Source organism: Diorhabda carinulata, chromosome X (genome assembly GCF_026250575.1).
Source record: "Diorhabda carinulata isolate Delta chromosome X, icDioCari1.1, whole genome shotgun sequence".
In the NCBI taxonomy this organism is placed as follows: domain Eukaryota; kingdom Metazoa; phylum Arthropoda; class Insecta; order Coleoptera; family Chrysomelidae; genus Diorhabda; species Diorhabda carinulata.
In genome coordinates, this window is record NC_079472.1 from 60,215,667 (window position 1) to 60,242,874 (window position 27,208).

Sequence of the window (27,208 nt, forward strand, 5' to 3'; positions counted from 1 at the left end):
TTTTTATTTTATATTACAATGTTCTCTCCAATTTCATCACCACTGAATGTTTCACAATATTGCTGGAGGTGGATTAAAAGCACGCTGGTTCATAACACAACTTTTTGTAAATTGTGTTTTAGGTCATATCTGTGAATAGTATGGTATACACATATATATTCATCCCCCAGTATAATCTTTATTATGGGAATCTTTTCAATATTACTTTGCTAGTTGTATTACTCGTTATTTTTCAAACAATTATATGAAATAAGTCTGTATTTTGTTAGATTTTAATACTCCTCATTAGGGTGATTCGTTTCCGAAAAAAAATTTTTCGGTGCTCAAGAAAAATATCAATCTATGTATAGAAAAAAAAATTCTCACCAAATTTGAGCTCTTAATATCAATTTTAAGTACTTTCTTACAAATTTCTAATACTCACTTTTTACAATAATTCAAATCAGTTTGATGGACCTTGTCAGGAATTTTGAGCTCTTCGAAATTGCTTTACAATTTTTTGTATAACTCGCACTGGTTCACCAGTAGGGGTCGTAAAGCACAGTCTTTGAAAAAAAATTTTTTCTCCTACTGGTGAACCAGTGAGAAATGAACAAAAATGCCATTAAATGCTACATGGATGATTGTAAAGTAGCAGAATAGGAGTGTATAGGGTCAGAACATTCTGAAAACGAAATATACTCGCTAAAGTAGGAACATACATACTCTTCATAGGACTTGAAGCCTTCTGTCGGGTCAGCTACAGAACGATAGAAAAAGCACTAGAAAAGAAGGCAGATAGGAGCGAAAGCAATTATTGGGAGAACCTACAGGGGCTAAGAAAGGCAAAGACTTCTGGTAAAATGCAGATTCTGTTATGCAGAGAATGAAACCTCTATCCACATTCTCCCGAACTGTAAGACTAATAGTCAGATTATTAAGAAATTCGCAAGATATGGATGTACTCAAAATTGGTAGAAACAGTGTAAAGCTAATCGATAAAACTAATCAGAAACCAGAGAACGTTGTTCAAGCAAATACATTGGTAAATCATCCAAGATAAGTGATAGAATTGTAGAATTTTTTTAAACGAAATAATTATTGTTGCATCAATGAACCAATACATATTTTTCGCTGACGATATCAGTGGAATGGCATTTTGTTAAATTACAATGAAAAATTAAAACTAAAACGAAAGTTTTTCAAGTAACATATTTTTTATAATTTGAATAAATTCAAGAAAATCTGGATTTCATTATATTTATAAATATGCAATATTTTGTACTGACTTTCTTACACCGCCACCTCAAAAAGCACATAATGAGATTGAATCTTGTGGGAAATGACGATTGCTAATTCAGTAGGGAAGAGAAAAACTGCAGATTTCTTGGTTATTTTCTTGATAAAGAAATCGCAAAGAATTAAATAACTCAATAAAAAGAATCAATCATACTTACGTTAGTCATAGTGACAACTGCGTCTGTCACTAGAGAATTCATAAATTTTTTACTACTAATTACAAGATGCATCTGCTCGATGTTGACACATTTTATATTCTTGTGCTTTCTCTATTTTGTTTATAATTTTTTTTAATAAAACTTATCAACTTGATTACATTGCAAACAATCATGTAATTAATAAATAACAGTAACAATTCAGATTCCCTTAATATATGTGATCGTTAATATAAAAAAAAAATCTTATGGAATATTTTCCGATCTAACTATCCACAAATTGACCTACATTAATAAAAATGTTCGCTTTAAATCTGTGCCTCGACACAATAAGCACTTGATGAAGTTAATTTACAGTTTGTTTGTTTGAATTCACTGTCAATCCAACACTACTACTTGCGGATCATCCATTTTCGTTCTCAACTGCCTCCAAGGTTTCCTAGCTCCTCTTCTTAATTCCGCTAACGCAATTTGCCGTCTAATTTTCCTAAAAAAATAAATGAAAATAATGAAACTTGGATATATACTATTCACGTCAATTTTGACATTATGAATGACTGGCTAACCATGAAAACATGTTACTCAATCCACTTATAGAATCACAAGATGGCAGAAGACTAAAAAGAAATTGAATAGCAGATCTACACAGCGGGTAAAGAGGACTTGTTGAAGAAGACTTCATCACGCCTTAATAGAGCTTACATACTGTGAAGCCATCCCATTAGCTTAAAGAACCAGTAAGCTAATAACTAATAAGTAAAAAAGCTGGTAAAACTAAAGCTAAAACTGTGACAATCACTTGCTTGGTTGTTTTTTTGCAATTGTACTTACTTATTAGCTTCTGTTGCTCTGAAGTAAACGTCATCAGGTGCATCCATCCAACTTATGACTTGTTTTCTGCCGGATCCAGTTCTCGTCATGTGTGCTATTTTAGGTTTGCCATTAATTTGTGCGATATGACGAGGTAAAGGTTGAGCCGGTAACATTTGAGCAGCCATTAGAGCTTGGAACTGGTCAGGCCTTGTTACTTGTATGGGTTCCTTTGTTATTCTCTTTGATGGTGGTGGAGCTGCCAATGCCACACCTAGTTATATTAAAAATTGAAAATCATACGGAAATTTAAAAAAAATCATCATCACAAACAATATTTTTATTATCTCATTCTCTTGAAAAAATACCATAATTTTAGAAAAAATGTAAAAGTAGTTGGTTTTTAGTAACTTTAGTATATTGATTTCTGACTAATTTTCTCTTTAAGATTATCAAATAGAAACTTTTTGAAAAAAAAAGGAAACTGAATTCTACAGTGTGTTTATTTGTTACCTATTTTACTTAGCGATTCTAGTTATGAAGATTTGATAATAAATATGTCTGAGAAATTGTATATTGAGATTTTCCATATCTGATAACTTACATCTGCCATTTTAGAATCAAATGAAATAGAAAATCTTTTCTTATCATTTATTTTTTCTGAGAAGGTCCTTTATGGCCATCTAAATAAAAACTAATTAAATTTCGTCAAAATACAACAGGGTGGTAATGACCTTAGTCACTAGATAAGATTTGGGTATTTTATCAGGTCTATTTTTAAATTAAACGGCAACTGATTTGAATTAAACTGTTGGCGTAATAAAATTTCTTTTAATTATTAGGGAATGAAAATAAAATGCTTATCTAACAATTGTTTTACTACAGTATTGAATTATATTCAAAGTTCTATTGAAAATAATCAAAATAGATTATAACTAATTTAAATATTTTTCTATAAGTGAAAATATTTCATCTTGTTGTTGGTTCCTTCTCATGTCTTATTCGGTGCAGGCTTTTGCAGAAGAAATCCCAAAATAAGCAAACTTTTCTCGCTTGAAGAACACGCTACCGTCTTCAAAGTCGAAGTATTCGCTAATCCCAGTATAGTTTAAACGGCAGAACTTGAACAAAAGCCATAACAGTGTGCTCTAGGCATTTGCCAGAGTCCAATATACTCCTAAAAGAGCTGATGATTGATGTCTAGTTTGTTTCAGCGCCCAGTCACTAGGGCAACAACAATGCTGATTCGCTCGCCAGGCTGGGATCATCGAAACCACCCATGAGCCCAGAACCCATTCTCAGTAGTCTGCTCTCAAGATAAACTCTGCAGAAATGGATGGGAACACCTGCCACAAGACAAACTAAAGCACATATAAATGGCTTTTCGACTCTTTTATCAATCAACTGCTCCATTTAAATGGACGCGAAATTCGCATGGTGACTGATGTTTTAACGAACATAGTATCTACGGTATACAGGTACCATGGACGATCCGATATGCCTCTGGTCCATGGAGGACACCACGTCATTAGTAAGTGCTCAGCACTCATTTGTTCCTTAGCATAATAATAATTAGTTGTGTCTTTAGTACATTTTCATTGAATAAAAGTTGATTTTAGTTGAAATTTGACTCCTTGATTGTTGAGTAGTACTCATTTTAACTGCGATAAGACTGACGAAATATCATTACCAAATTGGAAAGTTTCTTAACGAGTAATTGTTAGTTCATGGATGCAGAAAAGCCTTTGATTGGACATTGGGTCTTTCACCGAAGATCCAATATATATTGAATATATTAAATGGTCAAACCCCTTGTCTTCAGTACAGTCGATTTTGAATTTCAAATTTGATATTTTATTAACTTACCATCATCCCAATCCAAGTCAGAATAGAAGCCAGTAAAAAATATAATAATATTAAATTTTCTTTATCTACATTAAATTTATCTGAGAGTAATTATTATTAGTAGAGAAAGAAAAATCATCTGCGACATATGTAACTAGTTTCATTGATAATAAAAGAGTACAATTGGGAATTTTTTGATTTACTGTAGCCCAGATTAATACAAGTTGACAAGTTTGCATCTTGTTGGGTTCTTCCAAAATATATAAGTTGTTCATAAAGATTTGTGTGACAAAGTCAGCTCCATAAAACTAATAGTGAAAAATGATGGAAAAATATGGTCAAAAGTTATTGCCAAAAAATAGATTTTGTTGCCCCAAAAAATTGACAATGCTAATTTGGCGTTAAACTGGCAGTAACAATTACGAGTTAAGCATGGCTAGTTCAAAATTTGATTAAAAAGAACAAAGAAAATAATTTTTTGCGATAAGGTCAACCAGCAACCAATTTTAGCTTTTCATTTCCTCTCAGAGATTGAAATTTGTTATTACTGCCAGTTTAATTAGCATTGTTATCGACTTTTCGACTGGTTTTAGCAAATAATTGTACTGACAATTTTATGGAGATCAGAATAGTAGGAAAAACTGATCCTCAGAAACATCCGGTGGCTCAAGATCTAAGTAAATTTGACAATTTTAGTATAACATGAAGTGAGAGGACTTCAAACTTGCCAAGCTCATCAAAAAATGTGCTTTTATTGTATCACCTTTTCAAAGGGAGAAGTGAATGCTGTAGCTAAACCGCCCATTACATTTTGATCATCACCAACGAAGCCTTTCTCAACACCCTACTACAAATCAACATTAAAAACTTCTGAAAGTAGTGGAGACCTGATGTAAAAAGACAGGACTCTTGGTCAATTCTAAGAAGATTAAGATTTTAGTTTATAAACGACGTTACAAATGGGACAAGAACTGTAACCTGACTTTAAAAGGAATAAAGCTGCAGTGCAGAAAGCAGTACAAATATTTGAGAGCTATCTTGTATAGTAAACTATTTTGGAACTGGAAAGAAGGTATAGCAGCCTTGTATCCACCATATGGATATACTGCTACAGTGGGCCATTGGAAGTAGCAAGCCCAGCGGCGGAAATGCTTTAGATAATTAGAAATTAAAGATTTCGTACAAAGCACGCAAAAGCCAGTTAATCCGGATTGCAAGTTCTGTGGAATAGACGAGGAAACTATAATACACATCTTCTGCAACTATCAAGCTTTTATGAACACACATAGGGGCAAATCCTAAGATTTGACCCAGTGGAATGCCCGGAAGATTCTTCAATTTTGTAGAGAAATATTCCCGTTTGTCCCTGTCATCACATTTTGTGTCTGAAATCGCTATACACAGTAATTTTTTCAAATTTGGGAAAGTAATAGGAAGGAGCGATATTAGGTAAATATGGTATATCATATAATCTCGGGATAAAAATGTGTTAGCAAATCAGAACAAAACTGGTCAGTTATCGATTATACTTTTTGTAAATAATGAATGAAGATTGGAATTCAAAAATACTATGGTCATGATATTATTGCCCAGAAAATTTGTTTCAACACATTCCTATGATGTATTTATTTATGGGGTATAATGGTGTATCCAAGTTTCATCTATGGTGAAAAATTATCTTGTATCACATTTGAATATATCTAAAGATACATTTAACTTTTTTAACATGAACTAGCTTTTTATCAGCATTAAGCAATCGAGGCACTCATATCTCAAGCCAGCAGCAGGAATGTTAATTCTTCTGTATTCTTGATGGTGAGCATATTTACTTCCTTTTTCACGGTGGAATTTCGAGGTGTAGGCAGATAGAGACCACAGAATATATTTATTTCTCAAACCAATGAATGAATAACTACTCTCTTGATAATAGCCTGAAACGTCAAAAATTTTTTTCAAAAACAATTCTAATACTTACTATCCATTCCATTCATCTCTTCATAAGCTCTCCTCTTTAATGAAGGTGACATATTGTTTAATGGTATTTTCTCTGCTTCTGGCTTATTGGGTACTTTTTCATAAAGCAAACTACCATCGGGAGCTTTTGGTGGTTTTGGAAATGCAACTCGATCAGGTTGAGGTAACTGTTCTTTAGCTGTTAATATCAACCATTGCGGTACAACTGCACCAGGCCTACCGAGTCGTGTGGCTATTGCCGTAACGCTACCTCTATTTTTCTTTCGATATACAAGCAATTGTTTTAATTCACTTATTGTTTTACCTTCCTGCAAAAAGATTAATTGATATTAATAATATGTTAATTGGTTATTGGTAACATTCCAAATGACTGTTAATTACTGGCAGCATTAGGTGTTATTATTTTATGTATACTCACCATTTGTATACTACACTCCTGTTTGACAGCTTGTATATTTATGGCAAAGTAAGGAGCCCTAGCTGCATGTCTCGGTCTCATTATGTGCCTGCACAATCTTCTAGAAATCCTCGTTATTGGTGTAGTGTAGAGATAAAATGCAGTCCTTGTTTTCATTATTGGTCTAGGTGAACCGGACCTACAAAATAAAATATCACAAAATCGTAGGATCTTAAACCATACCGAAAATTTTTTGCAGTAGAATAAAAATAGCTTCAAACTAAAAAAGAAAGTACTTATGTGATAAGACAGAAAAAGTTTAATCAGGAGACAGTTTCAGTAGAAAAAACTAGTAATAGATGGACTTTACACTCAAGAGGTTAGTCAAAAAGGACCTGGATATATTGTGTACATCAATACTGTTGAAAATTTTTTAAAGAATAAATGGTAACAACCATCCAATTTGCAACAGCACAATCAACAGACAAGTGAATGAGCTGTCTACAAGTTATCACAACTTTTCTTAAAAGATGAAAGGAGAAGAAATTGATCAATGTTATCACAACTTTTGTTACAAGATTTAAGGAGAATCGGTTTTAGAAGATTGGAAGTATGGATTTTTTTTTGGCAGAAAAGATATTGCATTCAACAAATTCTGAGGCTCAGAAGAAGAGAGTCACTAAATGTCCGTACAAAGAAAAGATAAATAAGGTAGTTAGCAGAAACGTTCACAACACAAGAAGTGCGACACAAGGAGGAAGTCTAAGCTACAACTCCATAAAAACTCAAACTACACTGTCTGATGGTTTCGATAACCAAGTTATCGTATTCATAGACTGAAGGTAAACTCCTGTTTGAATATGGCCATCGGTTCCAGAAAGTCCAACTAACTTCATATTGGATTCCGACAACCAGAGCGCATTAATATATCAGAATACGCCTTTGGAGATGATATAATGATCACAGCAGAAAATTAGAAGGATCTACAAGCGAATTTAAACAACTGGCCAAATATTGACAGAAAACGGAATGAAAATGAACAAAAAGAAAACCAAAGTAATAAAAAAACTTGAAATAACTGTTGAAGAGGAACTTATAGAACAAGTTAGTAGCTTCCAATATCTAGGAATTATGTTGGAAGAAACAGGAAGACAATTTAGAATTAAACAATAGAATAGATAATTCCAATATGTCCATTAATCAAGACTCATGAAATAAAAAGAAATTTTCAAAGAAACAAAAATGAAAGTGTTCAACATAATTTACAAGCCAATTCTCACAAATGGCTGTAAATCTTGAGTATTGACAGAGAGGGACAAGAGTGGAATTGGTGCAGCAGAGATGAAATCTCTCCTTTTACTTTAGGGACTCAGAAACTCGCATATAAGAGAAGATTTAAAAGTTGAATTGATACAAAAATACATGGAAAGGGGACAGGTGGGGCCATTTACAAAGCACGGATAACATAGTTAAGAAAACTTGGGAAAGCAAAATGGTAGGAAAAAAGAAAAAAAGACCATGAGCAACATGGGATAACGCACTATGAAAAATCTCAATATAGAAGGAAAGATTATGAGTCAATGTGAAAAATTTTGCGCAAGACAGAAAGAAATAGAAATTTTTTATATGAAATTAGCCAAACAGTAAAATTTATGCCTATACGCCCTATAGGGTAAAAAGTCAACAGATTACATAAAGTTTTAAAAGTAAATCTTTAATACATATTACATAAACGTAAATTTCTTGACATGTGCAATTGATTGTCATACCTAATGACCAGTCCGTGGGCAGTAGCATAATGTCTTCCTAAATGTGCTTTAAGTTTAAATTCTTTTCCGCATCCTCCTATGTTACATCGATGCGGTCTATGCGACATACCGGGTAATCTTTCTTCGTCGACGTCACTGCCAGATTTCTTTTTTCCACAATTCTCAAAATCCCCATCGCCAAATCTTGTCGGTATTTTCAATCCGCCGTATTTTTTCCAATAATGCCAACACACTTGGCACAAACGACACTGCATATGTGAAGGACCCCACGCGTACCACTGATTTGATACTGTCACTAAAATCAAACAATTTTCATATAAAAAATATTCTTATAATGAGAATACGTTAATTTTATTTTATTACATGTAATTAAATCATTACTCATCTCTCAAAAATTACGAAATGACATTTTCGATATACTTTCTTGGCATTTATTAATTTATTAGACATTACAGGAATAAAATTGGTTTAGTTGTGAATAATCTAGAGATTGATCTAGAAAATTTTTATTCTAATTATGGATTGTGAATAAAATACTGTACAATGCACTACAGGATGTAATACATTTAAAATGTGAAAATTCCAAAAAATAATTCTTGAGGAAGAGTCTCCATTCGGGGACTATAAAGTTACATATTTTTGATTTTATAATTCATGTTTCTGAGTGATTTTGAATTTTCTAATTTTGTATGTAGGAAATAAATAAATAATTCCACTTAGAACCAGCTCTTTATAATGAAGCAGTTTATAAAATACTTACCATTACAGGATTCACATGCTTTGCCACCCAAGGAAACTGTGGGATCTGAGCTGCCATTACTTCCGTTAACAACGCCTTTATTATTATTTAATGCTGCAGGATTTGGTTTATTGCTAAAAGAATTTCAATGGCCCGATATGAAAACTATTAATAAATTAACAACTAAACATAAACAAATTTCTCTCTATTTTCAAGTATAATTAAATGCTGTGAAAACCCAGGTAAATCTGCTTTTCTAAGTAGAATAGAGTAGGAAACTACAACACTGATCATCGGCACTGTTGAGGTTATGAAGGAAAATCCTAGGATTTTACCATGACTTGCTATCAAGTAAACGACGCCCTGAGGAAACCAGAAACCATACTAAAAGTACCTACCTGATGTTTATAGAAAAAATATTCTGAATTATGTATAATACCCTATTGAAATTCATTATTTTCTCAGTATTATTTGATTTCGAAACAGATTTTATATAGCAATTTTTATGTATTGTTGTTTATCTATACTTTTAAATGATTCACTGATTCAGAAAATTGAATATTTTCTGGGATCTGGACATATTTTTAATTCAATCAGCAGTGGGGTGATAGAATTGTAAAGATAAAATGTGCGGGGATAGTAACCCTTGATCGACCACTTAAAGATCTTTCTTTCATGTTTCTAGTAGCTCAATAGGAGAGACGAAATAACCATTAGTATAAAAAATAATAATTTTTACACTTCGTGATACTCCAAACTAATATATGAAAGAGGAATGGAAGACCCTCAAACAGTAGATGAATATAACAGTCTAAGTTTGCTTGTTACTGCTAAAGGAGGTTCAGTTGGATAAATTAAATACAGGATGTCATTGATAGCTGAAATTTTCAAACACCCTAATGTTGCCAATCCACACATTTTCCGTGTTTGAAATGTAGGCTTATAGCAGAATGTATCATATCTCAGGTATTTTGGGCATATTTCAAGAATCATCTGGTTAAAAAAATCATCGTAGAGGGAAAGGAAATAGATGAAGCAACTGTCATCATGGATGAAAAAGGAATAGATGGGTAGGCCTTATGAAGCAACTGTCAACCCCTGAAATTACTAGGGATAGAAAAGTATGAATACTATAGTGGCAACGACATAATGTCACTACGTCACTTCTGAAATTAAGATAGATAGATATTGGGAAGAATGTTGGGTAGTAAGTTATATATTATTTTGTTTTTTTTATATTAGTAATACTTGTTTCAAGTTATTGCATTATTTATTGTATTAAAACAATATTTGTAATACTTATTGCCTTTTTGTAAATTTTTTTGTGAATAATTAATAATTAGTTGTTTTTTTTTTCAATTCTTTACTTCTAAGACCTTTCTCTATGTTTTTCATGATTATTTATCTTGATTTTAGATGTCTTGATAGAAAATAACAGTAAAAATTTTGACCTTTAGATCTATTTAGGTCTTTATCAAAATAATTAGTTATTGAATACATTTGATTCCATTTATACCGCATTATATTTAATGGTCAAGAATAACAGATTAATTGATAAAAATTCAATACAATACCAACTCACTAGTTAGGAATGTAGACTTGTTTCAATTTTGATTCTGCCTCTACAGCTTTGACTCTTTTTTGTTGAACGTATCTATCTGTAGTTTTCCACATATAATAATACTCAATTATGTTTTTCAACGTTTTCCACGGGAGAAAATCTTGACGAATATCGTTGAAATCCTGGAAAATAATAAATCGTAATGAAATTCTATTAATTTAGTTTTGAAATAATTTTAAATAGTTAACACCACAGGAATTCACAAAAAATCTACACAGAGAATTTTCAAAATAAAATAGAAACAATCACCTATTTTAATAACGTGTCATTCCTCATGTTTCAGAAATGACATTTTGACTATGTTTGGGCATACATCGAATCTCATTTCTGATTTTATTTTTGAAAAATATCAAATTCATTCCAAAGAAGCTTTATTGGATTGGGGTCAGTGTTGGCCACCATAACTTTCAATCTCTTCAGGATAATTTTCAACAATGCATGTGATAAAAAGGCAGCAAATTTTGTTTCTAATATGTCAATAACGATTGTATGAGCATCGAGAACCTGTGTTGTTTCGATGATTAATTTGGTTGAATTTTTGTCACTGCTTTTAATGGTTCTATGTTGATTTTTGTTGATCGATATGATCTTTATAATGAATGGAATATGTATAAATTTTTATTTTTCTTCAATTAATAATTATGTAGATATACAGGGTGTGAATAGCACTCCAATCCCTGGGGAAATGATTCTATAGGGAAAACTTCCAAAAAATAATAAGAAGCCATATTGAATGTCTCGGGTCTGAAATTGTCATGCAAATTTGTTTGGTCTATACGTATTTTGACCTGAAAAATTGATTAAAATAGTAAATTAAAGATATTTTCAACTTGAATTTACTTTTTATTGAGGTTGTACACATAATTCTCTTCAGAATAAAATTTTCTACAAGTTTTATTTGAAAGTTTAAGCCATTTATTAGGCATTTAACAAAGTTTTTACTCCAAACGTAAAAAAGTGTATTTTGAAGTTGAGTTTTTTTATTTTACATCAGTTAACGTGAAAACTATCACAGTTACAGATCAGAGACCTATTTTATTTAATTTTTCAGGTCAAAATACGTATAGACTAAACAAATTTGCATGACAATTTCAGATCCGAGACATTCAATATGGTTTCTTATTATTCTCTCTGTAACTAATTTTTACGCCTCTCTACTTCAACAGAATTGTTACGTTTTTTTTAAGAGAACGCAAGATTTATAAAATGTTGTAGTGTAACAAATTTGTTTTATTTTTACATGTTAATAGAATCCAAAATATTCACACCGTGTTGTGACTCTTTTCAAAGAGATGGTTCTAAACTGTTTACGGCAGAATAGTGACCTCTAAAATTCGAATTTCAATCGTAGGAAATTGTTTGGAACTAGCAGAAAGTGTTCCTAAGAATTATTGCGGATGATGAGAGTTGGTTTCCCCGAAACAAAAGTGGCTATCACCAAATGATCAAACACCAAAAAAAAAAACAATCCGAACGTGAAAACGATGCTTATCTGCTACTTCTCCAGCCGTTTGGTGGTAGATAAGGAGTTCGTTCCATTTGGACATATCATCACATCTATAACGAGACTAACGCTGTTTGTTTTCATTTTTTTTACAAATTCCCTCTTTGATACACCTTTTTTCGTATCAGGCAATTTTTTCGGGAAATTTCTTCTACTCAATCTAAGCGGGGGCTCCACTAGATTTTCTACGCTCGACACTGAATTTTTCTAGCATTTCCTTTATTAGTTAAAGGTGAAAATCTGGGTACGGAACATTTTTATGTTGGTTGTGGTTTGATAGAGTGCGTGAACTTTGTAGACTGATAAGTCTAATAGATGAAAAAACAATTTTCACACCACTTTAGAGATTTCCCAAGAGAATCTATGGAGCTCAACACCAAGTCAATTTTGTCCCAAGTTTTTTTGCCCTTGCCAAAAAATTTACATTCTCCCACTTTCTAAGTTGCGACTTTGGAGAAATTGGGGTAAGTTCACAGCAATATTCATAGTAAGAAATTGTTTGCTCGGCTATTTGTTGAACGATTTCTTCAGAAAAAAACATATGTAGGATTGAGATTTAGTTTATCCATAGTTCGCGGATAAATGGATGAATTTGTGGAGACAAATCTTCATTAGCTCCAGATTTTGATTTTTTGGTTACAGGTTCTCAAACATCTTATTGTTTGGAGTGGAAAAGTACAGAAATTTGTCCAGTTATGGAAGTTTTCGAAAGCAATAACAGTTTCATACATTTGTTTTAACTATAGTAGTGTTTGTAAATTCAAATTGTCATTTATCCAGACATAAAAGTAAAATATTTCTGATAAACTGGCATTTGGTAGTTGAATGAGTATTTTAAAACTACGACTTGTATACGAGGTCTGGCTCCCCTACCTTCGCCACACACACCTTTCCATACGTTTTTTCCATTAATCGAAGCGGTGCTGGAAGTCTTCTTTGGAGAGGACCTTTAGGAGCTCTGCCGTTTTTTGATTTACCGCTTCCATCGACTTAAATCTGGTCCCTTTCAAAGTAGATCTTTTTCTAACCTTTCGAGGAAATCTGATCAGAGATCCGTTGACGCAAGAGCTTTTGGTCAGAAGTCAAATTTTTTGACACAGATTCTTCTCATGTGTAATTCCTCGTGTAAAATTTTTTTAACCGTTTCTTTATCGGCAATTATCCGGATGCTCATTCGACGATCAGCACGCACAATTTGGTCGATTTTGGTCACTGTTTCTGGAGATGAAACAGTCACGGGACGACCTGGGCGCTGGCCATTTTCAGAGCTCTCTCGTCCATCACTAAAACGCTTTCCATACGTTTTTCTATTGATCGAAGTAGTACTGGAAGTCTTCTTTGGTGAGGGCCTTTAGGAGCTCTGCCGTTTTTTGATTTACAGTTCCCATCGGGGTAAAAGAAAATGTTATTTTATAACCAAAGTGAAGATACTATTAGCGATTTCTAGTGAGGATTTATAAAAAAATTGAACGCTTAGATGGGCCTAATTTAGTCGGTTGCGGTCATGTTGAAAATGTTCTGCCCAACTATAAGATGGCGTTGCAAAGAAAAGGTTACGATCAATTACAATAGTGATAAATTTTTGAAAAAATGAAATGGAATTGATAACCATTAAAAGAAATCTCTTACCTTTCCATATTTATCTAAAGCCTCTTCGAAGAGGTTTGCCTCTGAGGCGCTCCATTCCTCCATTTCATCTCTGCAAAGCACTGGTCCACTAGAGGGCACCAAAGAACACAACGCACTCGACAAATTGTAACCGTGTCTATGTAACGTGTCCATGGCGTGAAATAATGTTATATCTCGACTCGCCGCTGCCGCGGACATATGCAACGAAGGCTGCTTAACACTTGAACTACAGTCTAAAGCTCTTGCGAACGTGCCTACCGATCTAGATACTACCAAAAACTGATCTATTTGTCTATCACTTAGGTTATGTTCGGGCGTCCATACTAAATTTTCTAGTTCGTTTAAATTTCGGTCGTCTTCTTCGGTGTCCCTAAGCATGGGTGGTACGTCGCATTGGTACCGAGAACCGACTCTAATTTCCCCTTTATCCGCAAGGAGAGTTTTTTGAGTAGGATCGAACACAAGGCAGTAAAAGAACATATCGTCTTTGTTTAGATATGAAGCCAAAGCTTCGGTTTCGTTGAAGAGAGTGACAGAACATTTCCCTCGGATGTGGGTCGCCGGTAGAGTTTCCACCTGACGAGAAAGAAAGAGCTCTCGATGTTTCATCTGGTGTCTTTGCTTCGGACTGAGCAGTTCGCTCGCGCGACCACCCATTTCCGGGATAGGGCTCTCTCCAGATTCGTCTAAGGCACCTGGAAAATAATTAGTTTATTTTGGTATTTTAGTTAAATAATTACAACTATTTAACATATATAGACTCACGATATACACCGACTAATCTGAATCTGTTCCAAAAATCACAAGATGATGTCAAATTGTCACCTTCAGAAGGGAAATTCGCTCAAAGTTGTTCATATATTGGAGATGGTTATAGTTCTTCCGATATCAATTGCAGAAGACAATTATGCGAGGAACAATCAATATTTCATAAATTTGGTAAACATCTAACAAACCGTCAGTCCACGAGGACTCATCATCTTCATTGTTTACCAATGAAAACGTGTCGTATCGTAAAAATAAATGCATTTCTATTGGACGAAACTATCAGAAGGCGAATGTACACAAATTCTTAGAAATAATCCTGCCAGATGGTCTGCGATAAGCAGTGGCGTCGCTAGGTGAAATTCATTTAATTCATAAATTACCATGGTTATTTATATAGTTACTTTGAAATTGAAATGTGTTATTTGCAATTAATTTATTTTCCTTTACGGTTTTTGTCACGTCTGGTACCCTGTTTAAGCCAAACTCCCTTACAGACAAGTACATTTTACTCGTCTATTTACGTTTTATAATCTATGGTAGATCAAATAAAATTGTCGGTAAGGGTTTTTTAAATTTGCAATTGATACATATTGGAATAACTTTACACAAAGAATGAAGATCATCAAAAATATAATGACAAGAGACAAGAAATAAGATAAACGAAAGAAAAATAGAAACGAGGTACAGAAAATGTTAGGAAATAGAGGCGAATATCGGAGGGAGAAAGTGCAGTGAAACATGGAACTTTTTAAGCAAAATTAAAAACACGCCACCTCAAATACTTGCACTACCTAATACCAGCTTACATCACATTTATACATAAAAAGGACAACAAACTAAAATAGAACAATTATCGTGGAATATAAGTAACAAGTACAATAAGAATGATAAGGAATAGGATAGAAAAGAAAACAGTACAAATGTTTATAGTTTTACAAAAGGCCTACGATAACATACCAATATCAAAATTATGGGAAGCTCTTGGGAGTGCCATCATTAATCAGACACTTGAGGCCATCCAGAACTTATATAAAGATCGAAAATAAAGTATCGGAACCTTTCACAATCAACAAAGGTCTGAGACAAGTGAGCTGCATCTCTCCAACACTTTTCAAAATAGAAACAACTTGGGAGAAGAGATGCAAAGGAATCGGGATCCAAATAGTTTTACCACCTTCAATTTGAAGATGATCAGATGTGCAAACGACAGAAATGACTTAGAATACACGGCGCGCAAAATAAATTATAAATAAGAAAAATAGGGACTGCAGATAAACGTAGAAAATAAAATGTAGAATAAACAGAGCAAGAACAATAATTAAATTACTAAATCGAATTTACAATGCAATGATTAGGAGTGCGTTGGTATATGGATCGGAAACGTGGAGAATAAAAAAATGGACGCCTTAAGAAAAGAAAATAGAACGTCATGGTTAGATCGGGTCAGAAACGACACAATAAAAGAAGGAAATGAAATTGAAAGAAACAATTAAAGAACATATTGAGGAAAAGCAGTTGATTTGTTAAGGGACGTGCAGAGAATGGGGGAGGAAAGATTGCCAAAAAAAATAATGAAGTGGATCCCTCAGGGGAGTATAAAGATAATAAGACCAAGATTATCAAGGACGCATTTAATAAGAAAATCGAAGAGCGTACGAAATCTGAAAAATAAGAACTATAGCAAAAGAATTAGGCATCGTACAACTTCGTGGGACCTTTTTAACCCGAATACCCAGAGACAGGTTAGTCATCAGGCTTACAATTAATTAAACTTCTGTCATATAGTCTTCATTTGGCAACCGGCGATTATCGGGTGTTTCACAAACTTAAAAGATGCTTGCACGCCAAACAATTTTCGCCGGAATTTGGTGAATCAGTGGTTCATATATTTTTTAAGTAGGTCAGTATCGGAGCAAAACGATCAGTCTTCGTATACGTACGTACATAATAAAGCATCAGATTTAATTTTATGTACGAAATTCATTCAAGATTATACTACATACTTAAAATTTCAAAAATTTTTGGCGTCGGCTACGAGGCTATAAATCTGAGTTTGTTATTTGAATGATAAAATTTATTTGATAAACATACAAACTCTCTTTCACGTTATCTCTAAATTATTTATGTTATAAATTGTTTAATATACAAGGGGTTTTGATACATTGCTTGGGAATTTATTTCTTAAAAATAACATCGTCCAAATGTAAACCGTTGTTGCGCTGCCATTTCGTAATTTTAGATTTGACATGACCCCACAGGTGTTGAAATGGAGCTGCGTGGAGTCTAACTTATGGTACCTCTCCTGGAGATCAATTTGCCAGTAAAAATTCCACGAGCTCGCGGCAGTTCCATCCAGATGGAACCATGTTCTTTGGTTATAACCATTTATGTTTTGCATCTGATTTACGAAATCCAGCCTCTGACCAGCATCCTGAAGCTTCAAATCTTTGTGTGAAATGCGAAATAACGATATATTCTAATAAATTGTGTTAAATAGACACTGCGTGGAGTCTAACTTATGGCACCTCTCCTGGAGATTAATTTGCCAGTAAAAATTCCACGAGCTCGCGGCAAAGATCTATTGGACGAGTGTTAAGTTGCTTCATCCAGATGTAACCATGTTCTTTGGTTATAACCATTTATGTTTTGCATCTGATTTACGAAATCCAGCCTCTGACCAGCATCCTGAAGCTTCAAATCTTTGTGTTCAATGCGAAGTAACAATATATTCTAATAAATTGAGTCTAACTTATGGCACCTCTCCTGGAGATCAATTTGCCAGTAAAAATTCCACGAGCTCGCGGCAAAGATCTATTGGACGTTTGTTAAGTTGCTTCATCCAGATGTAACCATGTTCTTTGGTTATAACCATTTATGTTTTGCATCTGATTTACGAAATCCAGCCTCTGACCAGCATCCTGAAGCTTCAAATCTTTGTGTTCAATGCGAAGTAACAATATATTCTAATAAATTTTGTTAAATAGACACTGCGTGGAATCTAACTTATGGCACCTCTCCTGGAGATCAATTTGCCAGTAAAAATTCCACGAGCTCGCGGCAGAGATCTATTGGACGTTTGTTAAGTTACTTCATCCAGATGTAACCATGTTCTTTGGTTATAACCATTTATGTTTTGCATCTGATTTACGAAATCCAGCCTCTGACCAGCATCCTGAAGCTTCAAATCTTTGTGTGAAATGCGAAATAACGATATATTCTAATAAATTGTGTTAAATAGACACTGCGTGGAGTCTAACTTATGGCACCTCTCCTGGAGATTAATTTGCCAGTAAAAATTCCACGAGCTCGCGGCAAAGATCTATTGGACGAGTGTTAAGTTGCTTCATCCAGATGTAACCATGTTCTTTGGTTATAACCATTTATGTTTTGCATCTGATTTACGAAATCCAGCCTCTGACCAGCATCCTGAAGCTTCAAATCTTTGTGTTCAATGCGAAGTAACAATATATTCTAATAAATTGAGTCTAACTTATGGCACCTCTCCTGGAGATCAATTTGCCAGTAAAAATTCCACGAGCTCGCGGCAAAGATCTATTGGACGTTTGTTAAGTTGCTTCATCCAGATGTAACCATGTTCTTTGGTTATAACCATTTATGTTTTGCATCTGATTTACGAAATCCAGCCTCTGACCAGCATCCTGAAGCTTCAAATCTTTGTGTTCAATGCGAAGTAACAATATATTCTAATAAATTTTGTTAAATAGACACTGCGTGGAATCTAACTTATGGCACCTCTCCTGGAGATCAATTTGCCAGTAAAAATTCCACGAGCTCGCGGCAGAGATCTATTGGACGTTTGTTAAGTTACTTCATCCAGATGTAACCATGTTCTTTGGTTATAACCATTTATGTTTTGCATCTGATTTACGAAATCCAGCCTCTGACCAGCATCCTGAAGCTTCAAATCTTTGTGTTCAATGCGAAGTAACAATATATTCTAATAAATTGAGTCTAACTTATGGCACCTCTCCTGGAGATCAATTTGCCAGAAAAAATTCCACGAGCTCGCGGCAAAGATCTATTGGACGTTTGTTAAATTGCTTCATCCAGATGTAACCATGTTCTTTGGTTATAACCATTTATGTTTTGCATCTGATTTACGAAATCCAGCCTCTGACCAGCATCCTGAAGCTTCAAATCTTTGTGTTCAATGCGAAGTAACAATATATTCTAATAAATTTTGTTAAATAGACACTGCGTGGAATCTAACTTATGGCACCTCTCCTGGAGATCAATTTGCCAGTAAAAATTCCACGAGCTCGCGGCAGAGATCTATTGGACGTTTGTTAAGTTGCTTCATCCAGATGGAGCCATGTTCTTTGGTTATAACCATTTATGTTTTGCATCTGATTTACAAAATCAAGCCTCTGACCAGCATCCTGAAGCTTCAAAATAATAATCTATTCACGTTGAATAACGCTGTCTAAGTATTTTATAGTTCTAGAAGACGATGGGATGCCCGGGTTTTGGTTTATCTAGTGTTGATCCGGTCTCTTCAAGCTTCTTGACGCATTTTCCAATAGATCGAGAGTTTGGTAAATAATTTAAAGGACGAAAATACAAAATTTTCTACGCGCTACAGTCGCCGAATTACAGTTTTTGTACAACACACGCATGTAGAACGGACAATCATCTCAAGAGAAACTCTCCAAAGCGACTGAATTCCCAAGAGCCAGGCTACCGATTGAAGTACCTCCCGCGCCCCTCCGAATAGCTGCGTTCACGCAATGAGTAATACAAAGACACCTTATATTTGTCCGACTTTTCAAAACCGAAATAAGACTTAAATCATACAAAATTCGTGTTGCAGGTTTATCAACGATCCTAATAAAGCATATTTTCCTTGGAAAAATGTTGGTAATTTGTTCCAAAATCTATTTATAACTTGAACTTTTGAAATTCTGTATACATTTATGTAACTTTATCTATAAAGGAAATTAGTATTTAGAAATAATACATACGCTACTTTTAAACGCGGTGTTTCATACGAGTCGTTCATTTTTATAACTAGATATTAAAAAAACAAAAAACCAATTTACTCCAAAAAATTTTTTAGTGTACAGAAACCGAAATAATGGATTTATTCAACTCGCTGAATACCGAAAGCGGTAACAACAAAAATAATCCGTGATATATTTATTACAATACGGTTCAATTATAATTAATATACAGGGTGTCTCAAAACGATCCAACTATTTCAAGAGTGAGTGAGAAGCCGTCATACCGTATACGGAAGAGCGTGTGTGCGTGTTTCGAGAACAATCGATCATTTATTCGAGTTGGACGGTTGTATCGATGACGTTATCGATTGCGCAACACTTCGGAAGCACCAAGCTATGCAAAATTTTAGCTTGGATCTAGACATTCGATACTACTGGATACACTATTGGCGAAATGCATCACGGCCGTTCGAGGACAGCAAGAGCGCATGGAAACATTCAGTCAGTAACAGATTTTATAAGCAGGCAGCCTCGACTCGCATAATTCGATCTGATTTACATCTGAAGGCATATAAAATTCAGATGCGCAAACTCTGCATGAAAATCATTACGTTATAAGATTGAATTTAGTAAATGCAATGTCAAAATTGTCATTTTGGGGGGAAAAAAGAATCCTGACCTTAAATAAACGTTGCATAGACCAAAAGTCACCGTTTGGGTCGCTATATCGGCGAACTGCATTATTGGACCTCACTTTTATGAAGATAACATAGGACACGTAGAGACACGAAACGTAATTTTTTCCGAGTCTAAACTGCAACAATGTGAGCATTATAACCGACTGACATGGTTCCAGCAGGATGCACAGCACTAATAACTCTTTAGCTTCATTGCACGAGTTGTTCCCAGATATTGAATGGCCATCTCGGAGCCCTGACTTGACCCCACCCGATTTTTTCTTGTTGGGTTATATTAAGAGCGTGGTCTACAAGATTAATCCATGAAATTCGACAGATTTAAGAAACAATATTGAAGAAGAGATTCCTCGACTACTACTTCAAAAAGTTTTTGAAAATGTACGTAAACGGTTTGAGGAGTGCCATCAACGTGATTGCCGTCATGTAAACAATATCGTGTTTAAAAAGTAAAATTGTGTTTCTTATCTTTTAATTCATACCAATAAATACATATAAAAATAAGAATAATGTTTTTTTGAACCAAAGTAGTTGGGTCGTTATGGAACACCCTTTGTTATCAACTATATACAGGATGTCCCACGACGAGTTAAAACTATCTTTATATGGCAAAATACTTATAGTAAAATCACGAAAATTTCTACGTTTGGGTTTTCGGATACGATCATTTTAACGAAAATTTCTACGTTTGGGTTTTCGGATACGATCATTTTAACTAAAATATTTTCAGTGATGGCCGACTTCCCGTAAAACCGGAAGTCGACTGTAACTTTGTTATTTTAGATTAAACACCCTACATTTTGATACATTTTTGAAATCTACGTAAAATCTTAGTATACTTTTGTTGAAAAACTTTTTTCGAAAAATGGATACTGTTTGAGTTATTAATATTATTGTAAAAAATTTGACCGTTGCAGACCCTTATAAATTATTATTTCACGAGGATACCTTTAAAGATATGTAAATGGTTTCTGTTCGGTCACTTTTAGTAAGGTCAGACGTATTCGAATCTATGTTGAAAAATTTTTCATTTTATACAGGGTGTGTATAAAAAGTGTTCAAAGTTTAACTTCATAAATATCAAATTTCTTCATTTTTTAAAATAGAACCACCCGGTTTTTTCTATTTAAATGCATTCATGAGTAAAAAATAAGGCAAATTCATGTATACTTTCCTATACCTAAACCTTACCGTTATCCATATATTAAATGTTTTCTGTAAATTCTCAGAGATGCAGGTGTGGTCTAAATTTTATTTATTCGTTATTAAATTGGGCACAAACCATTTTAACCATTTTCGAAAATATCAACAATTGACTAGTGACAGTTAAATGAGTGTCATTTATTACAAAGCCTCAAATATCTCGGAAACGACTAAAAGTTGGAATAGGAATACTAAATACAATAGGAAAGTATACATGAATTTGTCTTATTTTTTACCCCTGAATGCATTAAGATATAAAAAACCGAGTGGTTCTATTTAAAAAAAAAATAGAGAAATGTGATATTTATGAAGTTGAATTTCAAACACCCTGTATAAAATGAAAGATTTTTCAATATAGAATGAAATACGTCTGATCTTGCTAAAAGCAACCGAATAGAAACCATTTCCATATCTTTAAGGGTGTCCACGTAAAAAAATTATTTATAAGGGTCTGCAACGGTCGAATTTTTTACAAAAAAATTAATAACTTAAAAAGTATGCATTTTTCGAAAAAAGTTTTTCAACGAAAGTATACCAAAATTTTACGTTAATTTTAAAAATGTATCAATATATAGAGTGTTTAATCTAAAATAACAAACTACAATCGACTTCCGGTAGAGCCGGAATGAAAATATTTTATTTAAAAAGATCGTATCCGAAAACCCAACCGTAGAAATTTTCATGATTTTACTATAAGTATTTTGCCATATACAGATAATTTTAACTCGTCGTGGGACACCCCGTATATATATTCCATGTCGTTTTAGAAACAACATTAGTAGACGCAGCCGTAAATATTCTACAATTAACGACATTGACTATTGTTAACTTTTGTTTATCTAACAAAAAAAGCTGATTAAAAATTATCGTCATGAATAATTTATCAACGTGTTTAGTTTCCCTGACACAAATGCACAACTTTATCAGATATCAATATTACCGAATTTTTTTGTCTATTGACACAGGGTGTCTATTTCTTAGTGATCACATGATTAATGATTCGTGTATAATACCAATCTTACGATAAAGTTTAATATACGAGGTGTGGCGCACAACGTAATTTTTTTTTTGTATCTAAACACCATTTTATTGTCTTTCTGAAAGTCAAAGTTTAATTTACAGATCACTGATGTCAACTACAAATAAAAAATATTTATTTACACTCTTTCTATTTGTGGGATGAATTAATAAACACCGTCTATTACGTTCTTAATTTATTTACACACTATAAACTAATTATAATAATTCGCTTAAACAATTTCTGCGTTTACTTTTACTAATTCAATCTTTTCACTACGACTATCTATTGAAAACTGACTAGCTACGCTACATAAACTTGTTTATATACCACAAATAGAATTCTATAAAGTTCTCGAACAAAAAGAAACACAAGAAATAAATAAATAGATTTTTCTAGAGAATATTTTAAACAAATAGAACTATAATAAACTGCCTTCTATAATAAAAAGTTCATCAAAGGCGCGTCCGCCATTTATATAAAAACAAATCAAAGGCGCGGCGCGAATTCGCCAATTTTATTGTAGCTGGACAGGGCCGGCTTAAGGACCCATATCAAAATAAACGACGAGTTGACAAAGGTTATTTCTTTTGTGCTATTTCTGCAGCTTTTTTTGACTTTTCCTGCACTAGGGTATTTGAAGCTTATACTCTTGATGACCCCTACGGCGACCGTCTGTCTCATGTCACGGCGTAATGTCCAAGAGGAAAGAATTCTTGGGATTATTCTACGTACATCGGTTTGATTGGAACTAGATTGACAATGGCAACATCACCAGATTTGATGACTTTGAGGTTTTCTTAAAATATCTTTCCAAAACGATGACCCACTTTTTCTTTGATTTCAGCAATGTGATGATCAAGAACAGAAGTGTAACCATTGGAGATTTGACCATAGTGATTCAGTACTATGACTTGAGTGGTGGGTAAAATCTGATGCTCCCTTTGGTGGATTGCTATTGGAGTCTCCAACTACATGAGCACGGCATAATTCTTTAACAAAGACATTTTTAACGTTGACACCAACGTTATCTCCGGGTACGCCTTCCCGAATGGCTTCGAGGTGCATTTCAACAGATTTTACTACAGTCGTCGAGTTGGCTGGGGCAAAAACTACTACCTTATCTGGTTTTAAAACACCGCAATGCAAAGATCTTTGTTCTATCATATAGCAGAGCAGCCCTAGTAGCACTTGATTCTTATAAAATTGAGTCAAACCTAGTATGGAACTGCATTGAATCTTTATGTGGGTACCTGAGCGCATGATAATAAACAAGCCGATCATTTGGCGAAAAAAGGTGGGAATATTTCTTTTATAGAACCATAACATTTCATAGGCTTCCCAAAAAACCTTAAAGTCATAGTCATGAAGAAGTGGGAAAACGAGAAGAAATCAGAAACATGGAATAAGACCCCAGGTCTGGAACAATTGAAAAGATTTCTTTCCTAATCCACCAACTGGTCTGAAAAGGCCCTTTCATTGAACAAATACGAACTAAGAACAGTAGCTGGTATGCTTACTGGACACTACCACCTGAAGAACATTGGAGAAGCTCTCTGGTCTATCAGGGTGGAAAGGATCAGATTCAAGTTAGCTCGATTGCTAGCTTTTAGACGACTTAAGTCTTGAGGTAAGCCACATAGCTCCCAGACAGGTAGCACGAACTTACAAACAAGGTAATCTAATCTAATCATTTTTGAATAATTAAAATCAATTATGAAACTAGTCTGCAAGCATAAGAATTTTGTCTTGTGATAAATATATTTAATTTACCAATTGAGCGGATCCTAAATTACATTTTCATTTGAAATAAATAATCGACTGTTTAATATCCTACAGAGAATGTCTATTTAATGTTGTGTGTCTATTTTTAACATGCCAAGTTTACTTTGAGACAAGCATACAAAAGTATACTTATACTTGAATGGAAATAGTTTATTGATACTTTTTTTTTCAAAATTAGAAATGGTATTTTTTACAAAAAAAAAACAGTTTGCAGTATTAATTTATAAATTTGACAAATTTTTGGAAAGTGTTTGAAATTATTATATAATAACTGTATACAGATTCATACCGATACTATTGAGACTGTGGACATTATTAAAAATAATTCCATATGAAAGTAACTTTGCTTCTATATTTTTTCCATTTGAGAGCTCATCTCAATTTTTTTTGCACAAATTTTCATTAGGTTTCACTAATTTATACTGATATTTACCTCTACTTAACCTATAAACTAATATTTAGCTTAAGGGCTATTCGTAAACTATGATCTGAGGTCGGGGAGATCATATATCAGCTGGATCCTAACCCAGAATCACATTTAATAAGAATGAATAATTTCAAAAATCATAGACAAATGGAACAACTTGTTGTCTGATCACTTTTACCAACTGGTCTATCATAGTGGGAAGGATCATGATCAGGTTAGCTTGATCGCTAGCTTTTAGGCGACTTGACTTTTGAGTCAAAGCTAGATGGAAGTGCATTAAACCTTTAAACTAAATGAGAGCAATAAGCCATAAAGTCATGGTCATAAAGAAGTGGGAAAACGAGAAGAAATCAGGAATCATGGAATAAGACCCCAGGTCTGGAACAATCTAAAAGATTTCTTTCCTATTCCACCAACTGACCTGAAAAGGCCTTTTTATTGAACAGACACGAACTAAGAAGAGTTACTGGTATGCTTACTGGAAACTACCACCCAAAGAACATTGGAGAAACTCCCGACAGCTCTGGTCTGTCAGGATGGAAAGGATCATGATCGGACGAAACCAAATTTAAATTTGATATCGACCCGGGAATATTTGAATTGACATCAGAATCTGAGAGCATCTGTGACAGCCAGACAGGTTACCTTCAGTCTCTGAAGACGATAACTTGGTTATCGAAACGCTCATATCAGACAGTCTAATTGTAAGTGTTGATGTAGTAGTTATGTAAACAGTATTTTCAGTATGAATATCACCAACGATTGCAGAAATTCCAACTTAAGAAGTCAAAAATTGGAAATTTTTGAAACTGGACTTGCCAACTTAGTCATTTTTCCCCTAACTTATTTCGTTCCCCCTGTATTATTATCATAATAATTTTTAGTAGGTCCTTAAAAATTTCAATGCAAAATATCCGATCATTAATATCAAAAGTCAAGTGGAAATCCTAATTAATTATAACAAAAAAAATAGCATAAAATTATAAAATTTGTATGACGTTATTTTTAAATGAAAAAAAAAAATATTTCTGTAACGTTTTACTAATTGCCCAAATCCAGAAACAGAATGAATACATCTGAAATACCCCAACATATAGAATACAATACAAAAGCCTCGACTCGTCCACTTTTTGCGTGTAATTATAAAAGTACAGTCTGTCACAAAGCCCAAGCATCTCGCAGTTGTCATAGCGACGCGCTGCGATCATGGTACAGTTGCGACATGATTTCGCGAAACAAGCGCTAGTGTGGTGCCGAGGCGGTGGGTGACAAGACAGGTACAGTCGGAGGGCATATCGATCGACTAATCAAGAATATTTCGCCCCTCTACTCATTTAGAATGTCTGAAAAACTAGAGAGACGAGGAAATAATTGATATTCTCAAATCCTACGGACGTCCGCCGATTTCAAATTATTAAAACCCTACACTTGGTTACACAAATTAATATCTTACCTATTTTACAATCCAATGGCAAATTTAACAAATACATTATTAATTATAAAGTCAACTGTATAATAACTAGAAGTTGTCTTAAAATTACTTACATTGGTGTTTATCTGCCAACTGAATCAGCTGGCTAGGCAAGTCTCTTCGTCTATAAAAACACATCACTTTAGCTTCCACGTTTCCCGATGCCGTTTTATTTAATTCCTCTATACGCCTGATTTGATAGGGAGATGTCGAAGACGCCTCAAAATAGACGTAATCTGGAATATAAGAAAAAACACCTAATACCAAAACAAACGCTGTTGAGACTCAATCCAATTATTATTTTTAGTAATAAGGTCTAATTATTAACAAAATGACATATATATTAGATAATAAATTAACATATAAGTTTACTAGCTTGTGGTTCATTGTTCCCGCATATTTTTACCTCGCGTAAAAATAGATCTACATTAGGGAAAAAAATATAGTTACAATTTTTGACACGATTGATAAAATTCACAAAGTTTGAAATTAGAAACTCAAACTATTCAATAATCTAAATGCAACTAGGTATAACCTTCATTTTTAATAGCTTATCAATAAACTAATTCTTTATCAAATATCACACCTAGCTGACCAAATGTCACGAAGATGGAAATTATCTTCCAAATATACAAATGAAGATTGTTGACATGTGAAATATCTTTTAAATACCCCAAATCAAGAGAACATAGATAAGCAGAGCACAATCATAACGCAGATGAGAATTTCCTTGTATGAAGCCGGTTTAATTAATAACAAACAGGTACTAACCTCCAACTCGATACATATTTGCAGCCATTTTCACAACACTAACACTGTAATCCTTAGTTTAAAAACTCCATCAGAAGAACATAGTCAAAAAATGTTAATATATTTCCAATGTTTATATCACTGCACGTAATACCACCACCAAGCTCTTGGACGCCATTTTCTCGTATCAAACATCAAAACTGTCTGCTCGCGTCCAAAAAGAATGAAGTTGTCTAACTATATTGATAGCAGCGCCAAAAGAAACCATAGCGGACAGTAGCTAAAGGTTTTTTATAATAATTTAAGAGATTATTTTTAAAATTTTCCATTATACTTTAATCAATTTTTAATTGACTGTTTGGTATAGATATTAAATTTTATTACTGTTTTTAGAAACATGAAATTGCTC

At 33.7% G+C, this 27,208-nt stretch overlaps 1 protein-coding gene across 1 annotated transcript; it reads right to left on the reverse strand.

Annotated features, from left to right (window-relative positions):
• LOC130900365 (metastasis-associated protein MTA3) lies at positions 1-27,024 on the reverse strand. Its single transcript, XM_057810909.1, has 10 exons — positions 26,821-27,024; positions 26,124-26,285; positions 13,722-14,416; positions 10,550-10,710; positions 8,989-9,101; positions 8,229-8,523; positions 6,481-6,658; positions 6,064-6,370; positions 2,265-2,517; positions 1-1,920 (listed from the first exon to the last, which is right to left on the reverse strand). The coding sequence occupies exons 1-10, from the start codon at positions 26,846-26,848 to the stop codon at positions 1,812-1,814; spliced, it is 2,301 nt and encodes a 766-aa protein (XP_057666892.1). The 5' UTR covers positions 26,849-27,024; the 3' UTR covers positions 1-1,811.
• Positions 27,025-27,208: the final 184 nt, after the last annotated feature.

Coding starts and splice junctions, on each gene's coding strand:
- LOC130900365 (XM_057810909.1), bottom strand. CDS start 26,848: ATGGCTGCAAATATGTATCGAGTTGGAG. Junction 9,102..10,549: donor CAAGTCTACATTCCTAACTA/GTGAGTTGGTAT, acceptor AAATTCTTTTAG/CAATAAACCAAATCCTGCAG. Junction 6,659..8,228: donor GCCCACGGACTGGTCATTAG/GTATGACAATCA, acceptor TTTATTTTGTAG/GTCCGGTTCACCTAGACCAA.